The 14,292-nt window shown below is 39.2% G+C and overlaps 1 protein-coding gene across 3 annotated transcripts in view; it reads right to left on the reverse strand.

Moving 5' to 3' along the window:
- Positions 1 to 788: 788 nt before the first annotated feature.
- Positions 789 to 14,292, reverse strand: part of LOC111160879 (pleckstrin homology domain containing B2) — a 55,099-nt gene continuing 41,595 nt past the window's right edge. For all 3 annotated transcript variants that reach the window (XM_022524269.1, XM_022524271.1, XM_022524268.1), the window contains 2 exons: positions 7,939 to 8,044; positions 789 to 3,554 (listed from right to left, as the gene is read on the reverse strand). In XM_022524269.1, the coding sequence (XP_022379977.1) occupies positions 3,418 to 3,554; positions 7,939 to 8,044 (243 nt within the window). In that variant the 3' untranslated portion in view covers positions 789 to 3,417. The remainder of the gene's footprint in view (positions 3,555 to 7,938; positions 8,045 to 14,292) is intronic.

Consider the following 14,292-nt stretch of genomic DNA (forward strand, 5'->3'; position numbering starts at 1 on the left):
AAAGATTTTTATTTATTTGACAGACAGAGATCACAGGTATGCAGGCAGGCAGAGAGAGACAGAGGAGGAAGTAGGCTCCCTGCCAAGCAGAAAGCCCGATGTGGGGCTCGATCCCAAGACCCTGAGATCATGACCCAAGCCGAAGGCAGAGGTTTTAACCCACTGAGCCACCCAGGTGCCCCGAAAATGTTATTTTTTAAAAACAACAAACACCACGAAATCATGCACCCAAAATATTGGAGAACTTACTGAACCCACACTGCCAAGTAGATCTGGTTGAGGATTATGATACCATTAGTTTTCTACTTCTTCATGCCATCTATTTTCATGTGGAAATTACACTTTATTTATATGCACATGGTAGAGAGAAAAAGAATGTGCTTTAGTATCAGATACAAACCCATTTCACTTACTACCTGTGTGCTCCTGAGGAAAGTATTTAACCTCTGAGCCCGTTTCATCCAGGCTATGCTGGATGAAATCAGCCAGGATGAATCCAGGCTATCCTGGATGATAGCTGCCTTACAGAGTCACTGTAAGAATTTAATGACTCATTGTTTTCTGATGTGGTAACACATTCCCCAGCACTTAGGGAATTCTCAGTAAGTGCCATTCTTATTGCCCATGATGCAGCAGAAATAGCTAACAGGGTGTTACTGTAAAATAACCTTAAAAAAAGGACTGGTGGTTGCCAGAAGTCGGGAGCAGGTGGTGGGAGAAATGGGGTAAGCTGAGTTTTATTTTTTAGTTTAAATAATTTTTTTTTTAAAAAGAAGTCACAATGAAACATGCTTTACAGTTAATCATTTAATGAACTAACATTTTCACTTATAAACATAAAATTTGCATATATAGGGAAAAACAGGTTCTGTGGACACAAGAGACTACGAAAGACAGGGAAGCAGTCAGAAAATAGATCAGTTCTGGGGGGAATAATGGAACTGCATTCCATGCCTATATCTATATAAACTTGGGAAGGAGAAAGAAAAATGAAACAGGATCATAACTGAGATAGAAAATAAACTTGGGCCATTCATCTCAACCATAGAACATCTCCTCATGATCCAGGTCTTAGGGCCTGGCCTGGCCTGTTTCAGGATGATCATCTGAAACACAGCCACTGGTTTCTCCCTTCTCTTTACTAAGACCTGAAGTACACTCCAGGAATTAAAAGAACAATCAGACTGGCAAATGTGCAATGTCAGTGGCCAACTTCTTCCGGGTCCGTTATATAGAAGTACATAATGAAAGTGAAATGCTTACTAACACCTGAACAAGTTCCTTCTACCTCATCTAACTCGTTGATTTAGGATTACCTAAATTGAAGTGGTCACAAAATAAAACTCTTCAGAAGTTGGACCAGGGAAATGAAGTATCTCAGCCCATCTTTATAACTACTATGCATTTCATGTCAGCATCAAGTCACCACCAACAGTGAATTTCCAGGCTCAACTATGTCTACCCAATCGGGCTGGCCAACAGGGTGCACAACATGTGCCCAAGCTTCAATTCACACCTCCCTTTCTGTCAGTGGGGGGACTCTGCTTCCTGGGCATTTCAGTGATATAACTCAGTAGTCTGTGTTTCCAGTAACTCCATGTTCAAAATTAATACCCCAATGCAACATTAAAAACTGTTTAATATTTTATTAGTAAAGCATCCAGCTCTAGTAATGACTACAATCTCAACAAAGCCATTCTTACTATATAGGATGTAAAATAATAAAAGCAACATTTTTAACCATCAAAACCAGCGTTGTCACACATCATCTGGCAATTTTCCACCATCCCAAATATCCAAAGAGGTGACAGTCAAGTGTACCTCCTTTCAGCTAGATACAGACTCTACAGTGGCAGTAGGTTCACCATAACTGTCCAGGAAAGGTCGCTTGGCAGATGGCTTCAAATGGAAATCTATTTAAGTCTGCTCAGAGATAGAATCAGTTGACCAATAAAACAAATGAGCTATGTATGTAACTGGCCATAGAAAATAACAATATTTTGTGTTACTAGGAGCATATTCTGTGGAAGCATGGCTACATGGAGTGCAAGGACAGGGACTATTACTGTGCTAAACTGCCTTAGTAGAAGTACATTTTTTAAAGCATGCAGGACAGAAAACTGCACTAATTAGGTGCTTTAAAAATTTACATAAATAACAGAAGGGCAGGATTTTGGGTTTTACACATAGCTGTATGTGTAAGCATGTGTGAGCTTTACACATAGCTGGGACTCAAAATTAAATGTTTAAGCTTCTCTGAGTCAGGAATAAAAACAAAGCTGGCAACCTGGTCAGGTTGAGGAATATCTTGACACCAAGTCATTCAAGTCCTTAGGCCTCATTTGCCATCTATAACCTGAGTCTTCCCCACAGCCAAGGTCCCAAGAGCCCTCACTATGCCACCACAAGGGCTCCATGCACCCCAGTGCTTGGGGGACAGCCACAATGCCCCAGTCCTGCACAAAACAGGACACCTGCTCTTTAACAGCCTTTAGAAGGACAGAAAAGAGCATCCTCTGCACAGTGCAATCTCTGGAGGCCTGACACAGTAACACTGTAACTATGGCTCTCATTCCATTTTCCTCACCATTCTTTTAATAGCACTTTCTTAACAGGTAGAAAAATAAGCTATAAGTAGGCTGAGGTGGCAATAAAAATACTCAGAACAGACACTAAAATCATAATGTCTCTGAATAACAAACCTACCTCCACATACTTGTAACTATTTTGCCTTCTTCAAGTTTTAAAGGATAAAGCCCTAAAACTTTAAGGCTCAAGTCAATTCCTAATGTGGGATATTTTCCAAGTATTGCTACCAAGAAAACAAAGAATAAAATGAGGAAGAATCATTTTAAAGGGGGGAAGGGGAGAGGGAGGGCTGCCCTTCCCCATCATCCTGAGCAGTAACTGGACCCATATCATGGGAATACCAACCCCACTGCCTCAGCCAAGTTCCTGAGAACTTACCAGCCCACAACTCCTGAAGTTACATGCAGCCAGTTCTGATCTGAGGCTTGAAAGTTTGATGTTAAACAGAAAGAAGCTGCAGTTCTCCTTGCCACATAACTCACTCATACACCATCAGACTATTAACATAACACTAAAGTAAATTGTCCCTTAAGCATTACACCTAACTGAAAAGAAAAAGCCTTTCAAAACAAGTATGTTCAAATAAAGTATTCTGAGAGTTCTACAAAGAAATTTCTGGAATGAGCCAGTAAGCCAGAGTCCACGTTTTAGCTAAACAGAAGTCAGAAGTCTTCTCTACAGTAGATGGATTAGTTATATGATGTCACCAGTTTCAAAAGAACTATTCAAACTATTATTAAAAACATTTATCACCAACAGAAACACCCTGCAAATTATAGTATTGAACACAGGGCATCAGAAGCTAGGCACATCCAGATCTGAAGGATTCTAGAAGACCCAGAACAGAGACCCTAAGGCCATGCCCGTGGCAGCTCCAGCCAGCATGCCTAGTGCCAGATCACTGTCGCTATCTCGATACCGCTCCCGAATGATGACTTGGTTGGTAGGCTGTTGTCCATAAAGTCCTAAAAAGGAAGTAAAAAAGTAGACATTGTGAGGAGCAGTTTAAGTCCAACATTCCTTCAAAAAGACAGCGTGTCCTGAAAATGGTAAAGGCCACATCTCCCTGAATGTGCATCCTTCCCTTACGGTGCTGTCTTCCTCTGGAGGTGTGTAGGGTGGCTGAGTGGGTACTCCCCAGCTCTCCTTCACCAAAGGCTCAGATGACAGTTTCTAAGACTACACTAAAAGGAAATTAAGATGCTCAACTTTCCAAGGTACAAAGCCCCAACCACTGCAAATAGCAGGGTCCTAATGAAGCTCTAAGTTCTAGGTTCCAATGTCCACTTCTGCCTCCCACATCAAGCTCATTAGTATGACAGGTAGATGGGGGAACAGCATGGGAGATACACAGAGCCTACAGACAAGGTGAGAGCCAAGAATCTGCACCTAAAGTTAAAAATGTAAAACCCATTTGAAAGCTAATGAGTTTCTTGATATTCATGCAAACCATTTTTAAATTAAACCTTAAATCTGCTAATATAATTCATTCTTCATTTTTAATCATGTCCTTACGGGGGAAAATACTTATATTAGAGGGAAAACTTTTAAAAAGCAAACTTTAAACACATTTAGTATTTAATTTGCGTGATTAAAATTTACAACTGGAAATGTATCACCGAACAAAGAGAACATCTTCTGTACTTCACAACTATATTGTCTAACAGCTAATTAGCTTTAAAATTACTCAAATATAAATAACATTAACTTTCCTCCCTGACCCGCTGTTTCCTTAACAATTCAGCCCTAGGGGAGCTAGACACTAATCCAACAGTAATGTATACATGGAGATGAAAACCAACAGCAGAATAAAGGCTTATCACTCTAAGCATTTACAGTACTACAAGCATTTACATGTACTGACTCACTTAATCCTCACAACAACCTTGTGAATTGAGTTTATTATTATCCTCATTTTACCAATGGGCAAAAGTGAGGCACACAGGGCTTAAAGGCAGTACGGGCTCACAAACCCAGGCACTTGAGCTACAAGTGTGCACTCATAACCACTAATGCCTCAAAGAGATGGAGAAAGATAGGAGAGAAAAAAACCCAAAGCCACAGTGTAGCAGAATGAGACCACTATAAACCTAGGGCTGATCAAGAATAGGTAACAGCACTGGAAGTCAACAGTCTTTTACACAATGTTTAAATCTCAAAATTGGTGAACCATAATATTTCCTTTCACAGCCTTGTAGTTAAAAGTCTTCAATTAGGGAACTGTAACTATGAAATGTAGGATAGTAGAAACTAGGAAGCTGACTTAATTAAAAGATCCCTTCGACCATCTAAATCTGCATTATCCTCAGTAGGTCATACCAAGAGACACCCATATCACATGACCAGGAGAGCCCTCTCCTGCAGCTTCTGCTCACCTCTGCTCCAAGGAGGGAACTCCTAATCCAAGTCAGTGGGGACATTTCTAAGTTGTAGTTATTGTAATTACCTAACTTAACTAAGATTTACATAAATGGTCAAAATGTGAATGTGAAACAGGCAGATATTGTTTCCCTGCATAACTAAAGTAGATACTTTAGGGACGACTAAATAAAGGCAGGTAACATTTACAAAGCAAGGAACTGAGTAAATTATAGAAGAATCACAAAATCTGAACTTGTCATTTGTACTTGCCAAGGGAAAGTGCAGACCTAGAGCCTATATCAAAAGACAGCTGAACAACTGTCCACTAATGTGGGTAAATTACAACAGAACACTTACAGTGTGTACACAGCACCCTTTGCACTTTTTAAATTGGCTGACTGACCACTAGCTCCAATCATATTACAGAGAAAATCTTGGGGTACCTGACTGGCTCAGTCAGTAGAGCATGTGACTCTTGGTCTTGGGTTCTTAACTTCAAGTCCCATGTTGGGTGTGGAGATTAAAAGCAAAATCTTAAAAAAAGGGAGGGGTGGAGGAGGGGGGGAGAGAAGGCCTTTAACCTGCTCTACACATGATGAGGATGATGACTATGAACAATGGAAGGCAGTATGTTATGAAGATGGCAAAGGACTGAGGTATCTAGAAGAGCTGAGGAGCTCTTGTCTTGTTATCAGCACAATGCTACTATGGAATGACCACAAACCAACTCGGCCCCTCCAGAGCAAGCACACCTGCTAGCTGGTCACAATGCTAATGCTGAATGACGACCTACTTAACTCTGCCCTTTGCAGCAAATATCTTGAGGATGCCCACATGAGAGTGCTTTTTCCTATGAAGCAAATGAACAGCAAAGATAGAATCTGATTTATATAAATTCCCTTCTCAAGTACTTCCACAAAACTTCAGCTCTTCTGAACAGTAAGAAACAGCTGAGATTACCCCAGTCTGGAAGTCTGCAACTGAGTAAGAAAGAGGCTGGCTTTCATGACTTGGTTAGGCTAGGGCTTAAAAACCCACCACCAACTCCAAGGTAAATGGGCAAAGAAATTAAATTTATAAACAATTATACCATGTTTATCTTCACCAATCATCAGAGAAAAGTAAACTAAAGCAACTTGACAGTTCACTTTAGACCTAAGAACGCTATCAAAACTTTCAGAGCTAACAACTATAGGAACTCTTTCAGGACAACTGAGAAACCAATGTTTCATGAACTCCTAGTGGTATTGGAAACTGGCAAACTGTTCTGAGAATCAACTCAGTAACTGGTATCAAGATTTATTGTCATACTTCAGATGAAATGATGTAAAGTCCGAATTTCCCTCAAAACAATCCAGAGATGAGGAAAGGAGATGGAGGTGAAATAAAGTTAGGCATGATGTGGTAACTGAAGCTGGTAATGGGCAAATGACAGTTCATTAAACTACTGTCCCTACTTTTGCATGTTTGAGAACTTTTATAAATATGGTATCAAAAGAAATATAAATGTCTATGCCCTCTGACATATGAACTTAATATATTCTAAATATAAATATATTCTAAATATAAATATAAATATAAATATATTCTAAAACAGATTTAACAGGAATGAAAAAGAAAATCATCAGATGTTGAAAGTAGTATCTACAATTGCAAACAGGAAAAAAAAGAAAGTAAACAGTCAATACTAGAAGATTCAAATAATGTATCACCCAATATGATAATATGCAGTCATTAAAATACTTATGGAGATTATGTAGCATTCTAGACAAAATATATAGCATTTTAAAATGAGAAAAAAATGCAAAAAGTAATGTAAGACTGCAAAGATGAAAAATTCATTTTATATGGTGAAGGTAATTCAAAAAACAGTTGTGCTAAGATCACAGGACCAACAAATACTTCATTTTTTAGCATCAGCATTTTATTCGTTTTCAATTTGACATGAAAAAAGTCAAGCAAGAAGAATCCCTCATACTTGATGCTAGCTGAGTGAACTGCATCAGACTTCAGAAACAGATGACCAGAGAAACTCTCATATTAGGTGCTAAAATACGAGAAACCAAAGTAACCACCAACAAGTAAAAGGACACTTTGACATGGGGCTGGTGACTCCTGGGAATCTCTGTGGCATTAGCATCAGTAACCACTTACTTACCTTTCTGATAACAGATTCTCCTTCCACTGCTTCTGTGTTAAGACATAGAACTAGGTTTGCTCACAACACCCTCAGATTTCCTGTATCTCTCTGAGCTCTGGGCTCTTGTTCTAGGCTATTTACCAGCTCATTGTCTTATATGTTGATCTGACATGCCATGTCTACTGCAACCTGCCCCTTCCAGACTTCCCTTGCTCTCCCAGCATCTGGGTGACACTTGCTCTTCATTACATCAGTCACATGGCTCTCTGCCCCCTCGCCTGACTGGAGGCTCCAGCCTCACGGCCAGCATTCTCCAACACCTCTACCTTAGACCTCCCACTGTCAAAACTGCACACAGGACTTGATACTACCTACACAGGTTAGTTACTCATATCTACAATCTTTCTCGGTGAAAGGTGAAAAATGGAAAACGTGCATCAAAAGCCCAGAATAAATATAAGTACCTTCCAGGCCTTTACTTCACCTGCAAAAGGGAATATCACCTGACTAGTGTTAATTTTTAAAGGATGTAACCAGAAGAGAAAAATAAGAGAAGTTATCACTTAAAACTGGCCTCTTAGTTTGGTTGCTCTTTAATACAAGTGAATACCAGTAACTACAAATTCTCTCCTTGGGAACAAAACTAGATCCAATAGTGAAGTTTTTAAAAAGCATATTCTAACTTTCTGAGGTAGTATAAAAATACATAATGCTTTTTTTTTAAACACAGTAGCAGATCTATACCAGAAACACAGCTCACTTATCCTTAAACTGAGAAACAGAAATCCTTCAGGACTCATCTACCCACTAAATAGAGATGTAAGACGTAAAAGGTAGGCATGAGTTACCTGCATATGGATACTGATAGGGTACAGCATAAGCCTGCCCATTCGCAGCATAGACAACTTGAGTTCCTGGAGGGTATGAACCACTGTATGGACCATAGCCATATGCCTGTTGAAAAGAAATAGGCCCATCAGAAACATACTTTTGAAATTCAGCATCAATTTATAATAAAAATTCTCAGCAAAGTGGGTGGAGAGGGAATGTACCTCAACTTAATAAAGGCCATATATGACAAGCCCACAGCCAACATCATATTCAACAGTGAAAAGTTAAAAGCTTTCCTCTAAGATAAGGAACAAGACAATAAGTTAACCACTCTTACTACTTTTATTCAACATGATAATCAAAATCCTGCCCAGAAAAAGAAATGAAAGGCAAATAAATTGAGAAGTAATAGTAATAGTAATTAAGAAGGAATAGTAAAACTGTCACTATTTGCAGATGATATGACATTATACCTAGAAAACTCTATAAAGAAAATTACCAAAAAAACTGTTAGAACTAAAAAAAGGAATTCAGTAAAGTTACAGGATACAAAATCAACGTATACTAATCTTTTGTGTTCCCACACACTAATAACTATCAGAATGACAAATTAAGAAAACTATCCCATTTACAAATACATCAGAAACAAAAAACGTAGCAATAAATTTAACCCAAGAGAAAGACCTATACACTGACTCATGAGACACTGAAGGGAAGGGAAAAAAAAAAAACGAAAAACTGAAGGAAACACAAATAAATGAAAAATATTCTGTGCTCATGGACTGTAAGAACAGTTAAAATAGCCATACTATCCAAAATAATCTACAAGTTCAATGCAATCCGTATCAGAATTACAATGGTATTTTACCCCCAGAAACAGAATGAACAATTCTACAGTTTGTATGGAACCACAAAAGACCCCAACAGCCAGAGCAATCCTAAGGAAAAAAACAACAAAGCAGGAGGTATCACACACCCCAATTTCAAACTATAGGACAAAGCTACAGTAACCAAAACTGTATACTATTGGCATAAAAACACAGAGATCAATGGAACAGAAAAGAGAGCCCAGAAACAAACCCACACATATATGGTCAATTAATTGATGACAAATGAAACATGAATATGCTATGGGGAAAGGACAGTCTCTTCAATAAATGGTGTTTGAAAAACTGGACAGCCACATGTACAGACTGAAACTGAACCACTATCTTATATCATACACAAAATCAACTCAAATGGATTAAAAGACTTGAACATAAGACCTGAAACCAAAAAACTCTAGTAGAAAAACATAGTAAGCCACCTGACATAGGTCTCAGCAATATTTTGGATTTGACACCAAAACAAAAATAAACAACTGGGACTGTAATAAACTAAAAAGTTTCTGGGGGCGCCTGGGTGGCTTAGTCAGTTAAATGCCCAACTCTTGATTTTGGCTCAGGTCATGATTCGCAGGGTCATGAGATCAAGCCCCATGTCAGGCTCTGCACAGGGTGTGGAGCCTGCTTAAGATTCTCTCTCTCCCTCTCCCTCTGTGCCCCCCAAAATAAATAAATACATAATAAATAAAAAATAAAAACTTTCTTCACAGCAAAGGAAATGGTCAAGAAAATGAAAAGGCAACCTACTAAATGGAAGAAAATATTTGCAAACCACGTATCTGATAAGGGATTAATACCCAAAACATATAAAAGAAATTCATACAATTCAATTACAAAAGTAAAACTGATTAAAAAATGGGCAGAGAATCTCAATGGACATTTTCCACAGACAGATGGCCAATAGACATATGTAAGAATGGCTAACATCACTCATCATAAGGGAAATGCAAATCAAAACCACAATGACGAATCACCTTACATTCGTTAGAATAGCTAGTACCAAAAAAAAAAACAGAGTCAAGATGGTGGAGAAGTAGCAGGCTGAGACTACTTCAGGTAGCAGGAGATCAGCTAGATAGCTTATCTAAAGATTGCAAACACCTACAAATCCAATGGGAGATCGAAGAGAAGAACAGCAATTCTAGAAACAGAAAATCAACCACTTTCTAAAAGGTAGGACTGGCGGAGAAGTGAATCCAAAGCGACGGGAAGATAGACCGCAGGGGGAGGGGCCGGCTCCCGGCAAGCGGCGGAGCAATGGAGCACAAAATCAGGACTTTTTAAAGTCTGTTCCGCTGAGAAACATCGCTCCAGAGGCTAAACTGGGATGAAGCCCACAAGGGGTCAGTGTGGCCTCAGGTCCCACAGGGTCACAGAACGATCCGGGGTGGCTGAGTGTCGCAGAGCTTGCAGGTATTAGAACGGGGAAGCCGGCGAGAGACAGAGCCGAGGAGTGAGCTCATAGCTCGGGGTTACCTTGAACCGGTCGCAGATTCGGTGAGCTCGGAGCGTGGCCAGAGGCCAGGCAGACCGGAGTAATTGGGCACTATTCTCTGAGGGCGCACTGAGGAGTGGGGCCCCGAGCTCTCAGCTCTTCTGGGCCAGAGACTGGGAGGCCGCCATTTTCATTCCCGTCCTCCGGAACTCTACGGAAAGTGCTCAGGGAACAAAAGCTCCCAAAAGCAAACCCGAGCACAGCCCCTGGTAAGGGCGGTGCAATTCCGCCTGGGGCAAAGACACTTGAGAATCACTACAACAGGCCCCTCCCCCAGAAGATCAACAAGAAATCCAGCCAGGACCAATTTCACCTACCAAGGAGTGCAGTTTCAATACTAAGGAGAGCGACGGAATTCGAGAGGAGGAGAAAGCAGAGCACAGAACTCATGGCTTTCTTCTCCCCATGATTCTTTAGTCTTACAGTTCCTTTAATTTTTTTTTCTTTTTCTATTTATTTTCTCTCTTCTTCTGCTAAATTGTTTTTAATTTTACTCGTTTCTTTTTTAACAATTTTAACTAGTTTATCATCTATATATATATATGTATGTATATGTATTCTTTTCTTTTTTATATTTTTTCATTATTCATTTTCTTTTTTTAATTGTTTCCTTTTTTTTCTTTTTTTTTTCTTTCTGAACCTCTTTTTATCCCCTTTCTCCCCCCCTCACAATTTGTGATCTCTTCTGATTTGGTTAAAGCATATTTTCGTGGGGTCTTTGCCACCCTTTTAGTATTTTACTTGCTCCTTCATATACTCTTATCTGGACAAAATGACAGGCGGAAAAATTCACCACAAAAAAAAAAGAACAAGAGGCAGTACCAAAGGCTAGGGACCTAATCAATACAGACATTGGTAATATGTCAGAACTAGAGTTCACAATGACGATTCTCAAGGTTCTAGCCGGGCTCGGAAAAGGCATGGAAGATATTAGAGAAACCCTCTCGGGAGATATAAAAGCCCTCTCTGGAGAAATAAAAGAACTAAAATCTAACCAAGTTGAAATCAAAAAAGCTATTAATGAGGTGCAATCAAAAATGGAGGCTCTCACTGCTGGGATAAATGAGGCAGAAGAAAGAATTAGCGATATAGAAGACCAAATGACAGAGAATAAAGAAGCTGAGCAAAAGAGGGACAAACAGCTACAGGACCACGAGGGCAGAATTCGAGACATAAGTGACACCATAAGACGAAACAACATTAGAATAATTGGGATTCCAGAAGAAGAAGAAAGAGAGAGGGGAGCAGAAGGTATATTGGAGAGAATTATTGGAGAGAATTTCCCCAATAAGACAAAGGGAACAAGCATCAAAATCCAGGAGGTGCAGAGAACTCCCCTCAAAATCAACAAGAATAGGTCCACACCCAGTCACCTAATGGTAAACTTTACAAGTCTTAATGACAAAGAGAAAATTCTGAAAGCAGCCCGGGAGAAGAAGTCTGTAACATACAATGGTAAAAATATTAGATTGGCAGCAGACTTATCCACAGAGACCTGGCAGGCCAGAAAGAGCTGGCATGATATATTCAGAGTACTAAACGAGAAAAACATGCAGCCAAGAATACTATATCCAGCTAGGCTATCATTGAAAAATAGGAGAGATTAAAAGCTTCCAAGACAAACAAAAACTAAAAGAATTTGCAAACACCAAACCAGCTCTACAGGAAATACTGAAAGGGGTCCTCTAAGCAAAGAGAGACCCTAAAAGTAGTAGATCAGAAAGGAACAGAGACAATATACAGTAACAGTCACCTTACAGAAAATACAGTGGCACTAAATTCATATCTCTCAATGGTTACCCTGAATGTTAATGGGCTAAATGCCCAAATCAAAAGACACAGGGCATCAGAAAGGATAAAAAAACAAAACCCATCTATATGTTGCCTACAAGAAACTCATTTTAAACCCGAATACACCTCCAGATTTAAAGTAAGAGGGTGGAAAACAATTTACCATGCTAATGGACATCAGAAGAAAGCAGGAGTGGCAATCCTCATATCAGATCAATTAGATTTTAAGCCAAAGACTATAATAAGAGATGAAGAAGGACACTATATCATACTCAAAGGGTCTGACCAACAAGAAGATCTAACAATTTTAAATATCTATTCCCCTAACGTGGGAGCAGCCAACTATATAAACCAATTAATAACAGAATCAAAGAAACACATCAACAATAATACAGTAATAGTAGGGGACTTTAACACTCCCCTCACTGAAATGGACAGGTCATCCAAGCAAAAGATCAACAAGGAAATAAAGGCCTTGAATGACACACTGGACCAGATGGACATCACACATATATTCAGAACATTTCATCCCAAAGCAACAGAATACACATTCTTCTCTAGTGCCCATGGAACATTCTCCAGAATAGATCACATCCTCGGTCCTAAATCAGGGCTCAACCGGTATCAAAAGATTGGGATCATTCCCCGCATATTTTCAGACCACAATGCTCTGAAGCTAGAACTCAATCACAACAGGAAATTTGGAAAAAACCCAAATACATGGAGACTAAACAGCATCCTTCTAAAGAATGAATGGGTCAACCAGGAAATTAAAGAAGAATTGAAAAAATTTATGGAAACAAATGATAATGAAAACACAATGGTTCAAAATCTGTGGAACACAACAAAGGCAGTACTGAGAGGAAAATATATAGCGGTACAAGCCTTTCTCAAGAAACAAGAAAGGTCTCAGGTACACAACCTAACCCTACACCTAAAGGAGCTGGAGGAAGAACAAGAAAGAAAGCCTAAACCCAGCAGGAGAAGAGAAATCATAAAGATCAGAGTGGAAATCAATGAAATAGGAACCAAAAAAACAATAGAACAAATCAACGAAACTAGGAGCTGGTTCTTTGAAAGAATTAATAAGATTGATAAACCCCTGGCCAGACTTATCAAAAAGAAAAGAGAAAGGACCCAAATAAATAAAATCATGAATGAAAGAGGAGAGATCACAACTAACACCAAAGAAATAAGGACAATTATAAGAACATACTATGAGCAACTCTACGCCAACAAATTTGACAATCTGGAAGAAATGGATGCATTCCTAGAGACATATAAACTAGCACAACTGAACCAGGAAGAAATAGAAAACCTGAACAGACCCATAACCAGTAAGGAGATTGAAACAGTCATCAAAAATCTCCAAACAAACAAAAGCCCAGGGTCAGACGGCTTCCCGGGGGAATTCTACCAAACATTTAAAGAAGGACTAATTCCTATTCTCCTGAAACTGTTCCAAAAAATAGAAATGGAAGGAAAACTTCCAAACTCATTTTATGAGGCCAGCATCACCTTGATCCCAAAACCAGACAAGGATCCCATCAAAAAAGAGAACTACAGACCAATATCCTTGATGAACACAGATGCAAAAATTCTCGCCAAAATACTAGCCAATAGGATTCAACAGTACATTAAAAGGATTATTCACCACGACCAAGTGGGATTTATTCCAGGGCTGCAAGGTTGGTTCAACATCCGCAAATCAATCAATGTGATACAACACATTAATAAAAGAAAGAACAAGAACCATATGATACTCTCCATAGATGCTGAAAAAGCTTTTGACAAAGTACAGCATCCCTTCCTGATCAAAACTCTTCAAAGTGTAGGGATAGAGGGCACATACCTCAATATCATCAAAGCCATCTATGAAAAACCCATCGCAAATATCATTCTCAATGGAGAAAAACTGAAAGCTTTTCCGCTAAGGTCAGGAACACGGCAGGGATGTCCGTTATCACCACTGCTATTCAACATAGTACTAGAAGTCCTAGCCTCAGCAATCAGACAACAAAAGGAAATTAAAGGCATCCAAATCGGCAAAGAAGAAGTCAAACTATCACTCTTTGCAGATGATATGATACTATATGTGGAAAACCCAAAAGACTCCACTCCAAAACTGCTAGAACTTGTACAGGAATTCAGTAAAGTGTCAGGATATAAAATCAATGCACAGAAATCAGTTGCATTTCTCT

This window comes from Enhydra lutris, unplaced genomic scaffold (assembly GCF_002288905.1).
Source record: "Enhydra lutris kenyoni isolate GAN:26980312 unplaced genomic scaffold, ASM228890v2 scaffoldscaffold78, whole genome shotgun sequence".
Lineage (NCBI taxonomy): Eukaryota > Metazoa > Chordata > Mammalia > Carnivora > Mustelidae > Enhydra > Enhydra lutris.